Source organism: Prosopis cineraria, unplaced genomic scaffold (assembly GCF_029017545.1).
Source record: "Prosopis cineraria cultivar Desert tree isolate PC_DT_omini unplaced genomic scaffold, ASM2901754v1 PC1, whole genome shotgun sequence".
Classification (NCBI taxonomy): domain Eukaryota; kingdom Viridiplantae; phylum Streptophyta; class Magnoliopsida; order Fabales; family Fabaceae; genus Prosopis; species Prosopis cineraria.
Window position 1 is genome coordinate 38,990,638 of NW_026555332.1, and position 10,735 is coordinate 39,001,372.

At 33.9% G+C, this 10,735-nt stretch overlaps 2 protein-coding genes across 2 annotated transcripts; one reads left to right on the top strand and one right to left on the bottom strand.

Moving 5' to 3' along the window:
- The first annotated feature begins 3,129 nt into the window (after positions 1 to 3,129).
- Positions 3,130 to 4,109, top strand: LOC129289832 (uncharacterized). Its single transcript, XM_054926601.1, has 2 exons — positions 3,130 to 3,387; positions 3,643 to 4,109. The coding sequence occupies exons 1-2, from the start codon at positions 3,153 to 3,155 to the stop codon at positions 3,900 to 3,902; spliced, it is 495 nt and encodes a 164-aa protein (XP_054782576.1). The 5' UTR covers positions 3,130 to 3,152; the 3' UTR covers positions 3,903 to 4,109.
- A 676-nt stretch (positions 4,110 to 4,785) lies between these two features.
- LOC129289822 (bifunctional dihydrofolate reductase-thymidylate synthase-like) lies at positions 4,786 to 10,044 on the bottom strand. The gene is given in 14 exon segments (XM_054926593.1): positions 4,786 to 5,111; positions 5,210 to 5,336; positions 5,339 to 5,375; positions 5,487 to 5,593; positions 5,888 to 6,011; positions 6,105 to 6,270; positions 6,357 to 6,431; positions 6,512 to 6,573; positions 7,425 to 7,490; positions 7,673 to 7,717; positions 7,792 to 8,191; positions 8,321 to 8,829; positions 9,706 to 9,781; positions 9,876 to 10,044. Coding segments are annotated over 11 exon segments (1,575 nt in total). The 5' UTR covers positions 8,746 to 8,829; positions 9,706 to 9,781; positions 9,876 to 10,044; the 3' UTR covers positions 4,786 to 5,111; positions 5,210 to 5,268.
- Between the last annotated feature and the right edge of the window lie 691 nt (positions 10,045 to 10,735).

A 10,735-nucleotide genomic window follows, 5' to 3' on the forward strand; every position in this document is an offset into this window, starting at 1 on the left:
CAAGGTATTCCTCTAACAAATTCCCTGGCAACTTCTATAAAAAAAATAGAATATATAGAATTGTAATCGATCAGATATTGCAAAGCCCTGATATCTATTACCTTTCAGAATTAGGCCATAACAGAATTTCGATCTATACTAGCACCATAATATCAAATTGGGAAGGTAACTAGCACCGTCATAGATTTTAAAGTATATGATAGGTTAGGGTGTGGCAGATTTTTATGGGAGGCTTGGGAATAGGAGATGAAGGAGGTTGGAGAGAGAGATTGAGGGAAGAGATGGATCTAATTGGGGAATGAGCCAAAAAGGATTCTCCATTGTGATGAACCCCATCCTTTTCTTCCAAGACAACAAAGAGTGATAATAGTTGCCTTTTGAATCTCACTGTCTTTAGAGGAGAGAAATTATATTAGTAAAGATGGAACTAAAAAAAATTGATTAGTTTGATGTGAGGGCGTGCCAAACCATATCCATCTGTATTGAGATTGGAATTTAGAAGTATATGTTTCAAAGTTTCTTGTTCATTACAACTAAAGATATAGTTGTTTGCATTAAGAAGAAAGATATCACTTATTGGATGCTACTAATCTCTCTATCTTTATGAAGTGCTTTGAGTATGTATATTCTTAATTACTCATGTCGGTGTGATTTTGATGCTCTCTAGTCTAGTACTACACCCTAAGCCGCTCTGTGCTTTCATGCATAAGCGATTCTCTAGTTGTGAATTATATTGTTTGTAGTTTTAAAAATTGCTACTAATTGGACAACTTTATTTTGATGCATTCCCATGTAGTATGAGTTGTCCTCTTAGTTGCTTAAATATGCCATGAGATAGGTCATTTATTGGATTAGTGGATTAACAAGCACTATGCTACATATGGCATGTATGTAATTTAATTGCTATATTTTGTGGGGGGAAAAAAAGGCACGAGGAATGTTGAGAGGAATAGAAGGCATAAATCTTAATATAACATACTGCAAAGATACACGTGCTTTAGGCAAATCACATAATACGTATGACTTGAAGTCCCACACTGATTAAATAAGAATAAGAAGAGGAGAGCTAAGGTTATAAAAGAGAAGGGATGACATGGGATAGAAATCACATAACCATGGTTAATGGTTCATTCAAATTGGTTGAACTTTTAAGTTATGGAGATTGATTTTGGTCAGTCGATGGGATACCAAATATTATTAGATGTCTTTGTCTTCTTTATAATACTTGGTATTCCGTTGATCTGATTAAAATTTTTTTTCTTCACTAAAAAAGTTAACAAATGCTTGTTTTCCCTAAAAATCCAACAAATGTGTGAGGATGAGAGGGTTTTTTAAGGTTTTATTTTTAATTTATTATTTAAGATAAATTTAGATAGCTTTAGAATGATTATTTTTATAATGACATACTTGTTATCATTTTATAAATTTTAATGTTTGAACAATAAATTAATTAAAAGTTGTTTTGTTTATAACTAAGTATTTTTAATTTTTATATACATGATACTTGTTAATTGCTATAGACTCTATTACATAATGATATTTTCGAAGAAGGGAGAGAGATGATCCATTTTTGGACGGAGGGAAAGGTTGCTTTGATTCCAATAGGTGAGTGCATGGTAGAAAGAGAAGGTCCGAGAAAATTCTTTGCCAATGTTGCCACTTTGAATAGCCAAGATTTAGATGAACTTTATTCTTCTGAATTTATATTTGACCATTCTGGCTATCCAATCGGGTGTGATGGATTTTATGGGAGGCTTGGGAAGAAGAGATGAAGGGGGTAAATTAATAGTATTTATAAGGGAACAGATGGATCTAACTAGGAAAGAATCAAGAAAGGATCCTCCATCATGATAAACTCCACTCCTTCTCTTCGAGGCAACAAAAAGTGATAATGGTTGTTTTTTAAATCTCATTATCTTTAGAGAAAAAGACTGAAATCATATCATTTAATCTAATAAAGATGGAGCAGAGAAATGATTAGTTTTTAGCTAGCTAGAGTGGGCCAAACCATATATCTATGTTGAGATTGGAATTTAGAAGCATGTTTCAAAGTTTCTTGTTCATCACAACGAAAGACACATTTGTTTGTATTAAGAAGATGATAGACGAGAGGATATCTTGTGTTGGATGCCATTAATCTCTCTCTACCTTAAGGGAGTAATATGACCATGCATTCTCTTCTTCCTTCCGGTGTCATTTCGATGTCTTCTATACTACACTCAAGTTGCTCTGTGCTTTCTTTCTTCCTGAAGCGATTTCCTAGTGGTAAATTGTGTAGTTTGTAGTTCTTACACTTGGAATTGACACTAATTGAACAACATCATGTTGATGCATTCCTATGTAGCATGAGTTGTCTTAGTCATTGCTTAAATGTACTGTGGTATAGGTGATAGGTTATCTATTTGATTAGCAGATTAATAAGCATTGGGCTATATATAGCATGGATGTAATTTAATTGTTGTGTTTTGTGAAAATAAATTAGCAACAAAAGTGAGGGGGTTATTGAGAAATGGAAGGGATATAACATAATCTGATATAAGATATCTACGCTTTAGGCAAATTATATAATCAGTAAAACCTAAAGTCCCATATCGATTAAATACGAGTGAGAAGAGGAGAGTTGAGGTTATAAAAGAAAAGGGATAGCATGAGATATAAATCACATAACCATGGTTAATGGTTCGTCCAAATTGATTGGACCAATCAATTATGGAGACTTATTTTGGTCAGTCAATGGAATATCAAATATTGTTAGAGGCTTTCATCTTTTTCATAATATTTGGTATTCCGTTGATCTGATTAAAATTTTCGTTTCCATTAAAAAAAGTAAAAAAATGCTTGTTTCCACTAAAAATACAAGCATAAAGATGAGGAATAGTGCTTTTTAGGTTTTGCTTTTAATTCATTGTTAGAAATAAATTTAGACTTAGATAGCTTTAGAATGATTATGTTTATAGCTTTAGAATGATTATGTTTATAATGACATATTTATTGTCGTTTCATACATTTAAGTTTTTTTACTGTTCAAATAATAAATTAGTTGATGATTATTTAGTTTATAACCTTTTTTTTTCAATTTTCTAATTTTGTATATTTTATAGCGAGTTTAGACTTTGGAGAGAGGCCAGATTGTAACCCTGCACACGCCCACGATGTCTAGGAGTGTTCTGAGAAGTCTCTCTTTCTGTGCGCGCGAGCTCCTTTGGCATCGCTTCAATCATAACCCTAGTCATATACTTCCGCTCTTCTCATTCGATGCTTCTTCTGCTATCTCCATCGCACCCAGATTTTTCTCTTCCAGCAACAATTTGTCAGATAAAGTTTCATTCACCCAAACCCACGATAAAGATAACCCTTCTCATTCTGGGGAAGTTATTAGCAGTGAAGGTAACGACTCAAATTCAATCTCTATACTTTAACATTTGTTTCTCTTTTATTCTCATTCATTTTGGGGAATTACTCAATTTTAGGCTTTTAACATATTTGCTGTGTCCTTGTTTGGGTGCGCTTAAGATGTTTGATGAAATGCGTCTGGTGATGTTCAATGATTTTTGCAATCACCTGAATGTTTCATTATATATCTATGTACATACATATTATGATTTTGATACAATCCCCCCCCCAACCCACTCACGGTTTTAGAGTTGAAGAAGCGCATATCGAAGCTCGAGGAGGGTGATGACGGAGCTATACCTGATATCTTTGAGGGGATATTATCGAGAATATTAGCAGGGAAGCCCGAAGAAGGTCACAATGAATTGAGGAAAGATCTTTTTGGGGAGGAAACAGAGTCAGATCGAGAGGAAACAGAGTCAGCTGATGATAGTGAAGATTTAGAGCTTGATCTTGATGAGGAGGAGATGGAAGGGACCGATGAACAACAGACTCACAGAAGTTTATAACCAGTTGAGTTAGATGATGAATCTGATAGAGTGAGCACGTGTATACGTTTTGGGTTAAATTATCAGGCCTTACATTTTCGTTTCTGCTCGAATTTCACATCGTGACTAGATCACTAGACACTCTTCAATCACGAGTTTTAACATATGTGATCATATGAGGTGAATCATGTTTTAAAAAAAATAAATAAATAAAAGCAAGTTATATTATATGGGGTGAATCATGTGAATTAGAAACCTGTTGTGTTTGATTAAGTTATATATAATTATTTTACTTTTTATCAAACATGACGTGGGTGAAGCCGCCCAGGGATATATCAAGTTATAAATTACCATATTAAAAAATATTTAAAATTTAAAATATTACAATGCATATTTTTAATGAAGTTAATAATTCAAGCTAGTTAGACTTATTCAAAATCAAACATCTTGAAAAGTTTGAATGGCTCAACCTTGCTTGAATTTATTAAGGCTTCTAATGCCTTGAATATTTGCATTTTTATTTTTAAAATTGTATTTTAATTTAATTTTTTACTTTAAAATTAATTTTAAATTCATTTTTACCTCAAAATTAATTATTTTTTAAACATTTTTTAAGACACTTAAAACAATGAATAAGACTTAAATTTATTTTTTAAAAAAAATAGGTGGGTCTTAAAATCTAAATATCAATTTAAAATACATTTTAAATATTATCTTAAGATATTTTATAGATTAAAAATACTAAAAATATGACAGGATAAATATTTTTAATTTTTTTTAAAATATCTATAATTATGCACATAAATATATGATATTTTATTATAAAATAATTTAAAATTTAAATAATTAATATTTATCATTTGCGTCCGTTAATGGAGGGGGGATTTTTGCGAGGAAAAAAATATGATATAAGGTGTCTAACACTCTTTGAAGGAAAGTTTAGGAGAAAAAAATACACTTTAATCCTATCAAATTTCAAGTTTGTGATGCACTTTAGCCCTGTATGAGTGTGTTACAGTCAAAACAGCCAATGACTGATAAAGACATGAGAGAGAAAAGCAGTTCATCTAAATCACCCTGGGAACCACCAAAGCATACAAATGGAACTGAACAATGTCCACTAACAACGACCTATACCAAGCTTCAACTCCAACTGGTACCTTCTCTTTATTAGTACATAAAAAACCTCGTCGCCTGGAGCAAAATACATCATCAATGTAATCTAAATCCCTATATATATATATATATATATATGAATATTCAGTGTTCAGAAAAATATAGTTATTATGAAAGGAGACTTGGGAGGAAAACTAAAGGATAATACTTGCCTCAGTTCAAAAAGCATGGGCGGCCTGACGAAGGGACTAAGGATGAATCCCCTAGATGTTTACACGGCCATCTTCATTTCTATCTTCTGGTAAGGATCATAACCTATAAGCTTGAAATCGGAAGCCAAAAAGAATCTATATCCTTCTTTGGATTTATCTTCAAAATCTGCATTGAAATAAAGAGACAGATAAAATTAAAGTGGTGTTTGCAAATGCTGTCAGCAATTTTTAGCCAGCTATTTCAAATAAAATTGCTTCCTGAACATAACAAATATACCGGAAAAGGTTTAGGAAGGTTCCGGAGCTGCTCCTGCAAAGGTCTCACGTGATTCCGGTAAACGTGTGCATCCCCAATAACATGGATAAAATCACCTGGAACTAGCTCTGAAAGAAAAGGGCATAGCAATATAATCTGTCAGATAAGGAATGCCGATTCTTAATTCTTTTTGTTCTCTTTGCTTCTCAATAAATTTCTGAACCTTTACCAGTGACCAAAGTGGACTTCCAAACAAAACCTACTCAACTAAAAATGCAATAGAAACCCATAAAACTTGACATTACAACCAAAGAAAAGGCACAAAACATTTATCAAACCCAGAAAACATTAAAAGTTTAAAATGAATCATACATCTGACTGCACATCTAAATCCTAAGCAAATGCTTGCAAAATTCACATACCACAAACATGAGCAATCATGCATGTCAGGAGAGCATAAGATGCAATATTAAAGGGCACGCCCAGGCCCATGTCAGCAGATCTCTGATACATTTGGCAAGATAGCTCCCCATTTGCTACATAGAACTGCAAAGAAGATACAGAAATCTTAGAAAGGGAGGGACGTGGTTAGGTTCAAAGTCACTTTGTTTCTAAGACAACCCAGAGAGAACTGCACACCTGTGCAAGCATGTGGCAGGGTGGAAGGGCCATCAATTTAAGATCTGCCGGATTCCAAGCTGAGAGAATAATCCGCCGATCATCAGGACTATGCTTTATCTTGTTAATAACATCTAAAAGCTGATCAAATCCTTTGCCAGAGTAGTCAGCATGCATGTTAGTATACCTATAAGATGACATATGGATCAACTGAGCTAAAAGACCCCCACATGAAACAGTATATTTACTAAGAAAAAATTATGATCCACCTACTTGGCACCAAAGTGCCTCCACTGAAACCCATAAACAGGTCCCAAGTCACCCTCCTCCCCCTCTGCCAATCCAACACTGCAAGTTGCAAAATAATCAGTAACTACATCAAAAACAAAGTATTATCCTACAGACAAAAGCCGATAGTCAGGCCTTGCCTATCAAGGTATTCTCTGGACGCATTGCCATCCCATATATGGATGCCTTTTTCCTGCAGCACCTGTCAATAACACATGTTTCAGTAATGGAGTTCATCAACCAAAAAGTACACAGCATCAATAAATGAACGATTTACATTGAAAGTTTTGTATATAATAATTTATCTTCATGGCCTCAAGAATGGCAAGCATTGGAACCAGCAGAAACAACCATTTTCTATAGCAATTGGAAAGATTCCTTTCTCCAGGCTAGAATATAAATACGAACCCATGAATTTCCTAATGAACGGCCAGGTTCTTTAATCACATTTTGACACAGCTTATGCAGATAGCCAATAGAAATGGTTAAAGCTGTAGCAGGTATGAACTATCAACTCATGATTACACAGAAAAGTAACTTTTTAATCACCAAAGAGCATAGCAAAAGCTTCACCAAACTTGATCCTTGAGTTTAATATATGTTGTGCATTTTACATTAACACATGGAAGGCATTAGCCTAAACCTCAAATTTTATTTTCCCCCCTTGAAAGTAAACCAAGTTAAATGCTCCATTTTATCTCTTCAAAAGTAAGCCAACGAATATTGTTTTGAAAATCTTATAAGTGATAAATGGAATCTATTCATCTGTTTATAGATTAGGAGGAATTTAACATACAACACACTTTTGATTAATAATATTTTTAGAATTTATAATTAGAAGAAAGATCAGTGCTGAGCTTCTCAGATGGCTTAGACATTCCTAACCTTCTAATAACTGAATCTCTATTTGAACCCAAAGCTCAAATAATATCAAGTAAGCCAAACTTCGATTACTTAAACTAGTCATCTCAGCTTCTCAACAAGTTAACTAGGAAATATGTGGCACTCCATGCGTATACGTGCATGTGTATTCTTTGAAAATGATGTTATTACCTTGGCATTTGTTGAACCACTGATAAACCAAAGAAGCTCTTCAACAACCCCTCGCCAAAATACTTTCTAGGAAAAAAATGAAGAAACCATGTCAACTTCTAGATCAAAGCATACAACAAATATTTCTTTCCTAAAAATCCTTCGATGAAATTCAAACAAACAAAACGTTAGTAGAATCAAAACCATAGGAAAAAAAAAAGAAAAGGTAAAGTAAATTTGCAGATATCTTAACCAATACATCTGCATACCTTAGTTGTTAAAAGAGGAAAGCTTCTGCGCAAATTAAACCTCATCTGTGGATGTATGGAGAATAATAAGCCATCATATAAATGACAACCATCACTCAACAAACCAATCATGATGTTACCTGGCAACCAAATTTCGAGAAGGTGCCAGTCCCAGTCCTGTCATCCTTAGCAGTGCCTTCAGAGATGATTTCTTGGATCAGATTGAGATAAATGTTCTCTTCATGCCTCTCGAAAATCATTTTGGGAAGGAAAGAGAAGTTCTTGACCTCAAATTTTGAGGAATCTGATCCAGTATCACAAAGTTGATCAGAATTCTGACTCAGGGATTCTGCTACAGAACTCCTCACTCGTACATATGTGGTAAAACAATAGCGGATGTTGTTTTCCACCCTAGGATAGGAAGAATACCATGGCTGAAATACAGAGGAATCAACTGGAGGGATGAAAGTATCACAGTTGATATTTGTCTCAATTTCAGTAATGTGGATAGCTTCACATGCAGGTGCATTTAGAGCCTCTCTGCACAAAAAAATTATCAGCAATAAGAAAGAATTAACATGAAAGCAAAGATGGCAAAGAGGTTGGGAATTTTTATTTTTTATTTTTTTTAGGTAAAGTGGAAAAAAAATTTAATAAAATAGTATATACCTAAATATCTGGCCACCTCCTATAACAAATACTTTCTCAATTGATAGACAGTAAGGAGAAGCAGCTAACAATTCCAAACCAGAGGACATGCTTCCACATATAACAACATTCTCTGCAGTTGCAATGTCAAAGCTTCCTGAGCGAGTAAGAACAACATTAAGGCGACCAGGAAGTGGGCGATACTCAAGAGGGATACTCTCCCATGTGTTTCTACCCATTATCACTGCATTCTTCTTCCCGGGATCAGATGTCATTGAAGTGATCTCCTTAAAAAATTTGAGATCAGAAGGCAGTCTCCAGGGTAGTTTTCCATCCTTACCAATACCCATATCCCGGGTTGCAGCAACAACCACTTGGTAATTCCTCTGTGAGTTAAGATGTGAGTTCACATTGCCGTTGGACATTACAGCAGAATCACTGGCCATTATATGATTCAAAAGACGAGAAATTTTTAAAGATGTAGTCTGAAAAAAAGACTGCAACCAATTCTTTTGTAACTTGAGTAGAACCTGTTACCAAGAAAGAAAAAGATTCATACTTCAGACTGGTATTGTACATAAAATCATTCATAAACAAAGGCAGTACAGGATGAAATGGATGAAGTGAGTGATAAGCTGCGATGATAATGATCAACAAATGAATACAAAAAAAAGTTTCTGTGATCTAACATTTGAAGGCTCTTTTTGGGGACAACTAAAATTTCAAGATGCTTAAAAAGATGACTTCTTGGCAGCATAATCCAAATTTTCCAGAGGACATCCTGTAGCTAAGGTGTAAACTGATATTACATAACCATGTATGGCTTCACAACACATTAAATATGTCCCCTCCGATTCTTGCTATCCGCGTGGAAATATTTTTTATCACTTATAAAGTCGTTCGTCCACAACGACAGACCTAGAAATAATTCGAAGACAATGTAAAGTCTGAATCGTCAAACTCCTAGGCAAGAATGTTTCCCAGAATCCGCTTATTAACTTCAATTCGCATCAAGCATGCAGTACTATTGCACAAGATCCATCAATGAAAGTCAATCACATTGACGCTGGATGAATCAAAATCCAGGAATGAAAACACATGAATCAAAAAGATACAAAAAGACGGAGAAACTAAATAGAAAGATGAGGGGGAAATCATTTAAGACCCCAAATTTGAAACTATAATTCATCAATAGTTCTACCAATTCATGGGCCTTATACAAACATGGTGTAAAAGAAGGGAACTTACAAATACAACACATGCAATAGATTTAAAAACCAAACAGCCATGCGGATGATAAATAATCACCATCAGTATTCGCAGAAATGTGGAAGCGAAGAAAGACACATCAACCAGCCAAAAGAAACAGCAAAGCACCAAAACGTGAAGAGGAAGAAGGTACACACCGATCTCAGACCGAAACGCAGAAGGTAGAAAGGACTATGACCCAAAAACCTTCCGCAAAATTCCAAGCTTTATCCACTACAAGAAACAGAAACAAACACAAAAATTAAAACTTGTGAGAGTTTGGTGCAATGGGCATTGATTGAAAATGGAGAAAACCAGAAGCTGCTACTCAAGAGTGGCTGAGAAAGCGCGAAAGGGAGAATGGGGGAAATGTTTTCCTTCTCAGCTTTCGATTTTTTCCCTCTTCTTTTGCAGTGAAAAGAAGGGAAACGAAAAAGAGAAACCCGAGAAAATCTAAAACCACGGTGGACGCGAATGCCGCCAAGGGGAGAGCAGTGAGTCTCGCTCGGACTTGACTCTTGAGTGAGTATAGTATATTGAGTGCGTATATTGACTTTCTTGGTAAGTTGATTTACTTTTGGACTTTGGTGGTGAAAAATTGCATATGCTTGTAGACTTTCTTAAATGACAAAATATGCCATGAATAATGTGAAATGGTTTTTTAAGATCGATTGATATGAGTCAAAAGTGGGTTCCATAACTTATGTGAGTAAATTTATTTAAATCAAGTTGAATTCAAACCAATCTATTTAAAATTATATAATATATATTGTTGGTTGAAATTCTAGTTAAAAGTAACAATCTTGACATACAATAAATTTTTAAAAGAGAAATTTTAATAAATATCCCTCTATCATAAATAATTAAAAAGATAATTCCAAATTTTTTTGAATATTTAATATAGTTCAAAAGCTTTGAATTAAATTTAAAATTTAAAATAATAAAATTAACCTTTCTATAGTTGTTAATTTGTTTCTTATTGTGATTTATTTATTTCTTTATAAAATATTATCAATTGCCTCACTTTACTTTAATTATTTGACACATTATTTTTATTTAATTTCATTTTAAATATTGCCATGACTTGTTCATATCCCTATGAAATATTATTGATTGCCTACTTTAGTAGGAAAATGAATAGGCCAATTAATAATTGAAGTAGGATTGATTTTGTCATTTTACTTTCAA

Coding starts and splice junctions, on each gene's coding strand:
- LOC129289832 (XM_054926601.1), top strand. CDS start 3,153: ATGTCTAGGAGTGTTCTGAGAAGTCTCTCTTTCTGTGCGCGCGAGCTC. Junction 3,388..3,642: donor GGAAGTTATTAGCAGTGAAG/GTAACGACTCAA, acceptor TCACGGTTTTAG/AGTTGAAGAAGCGCATATCG.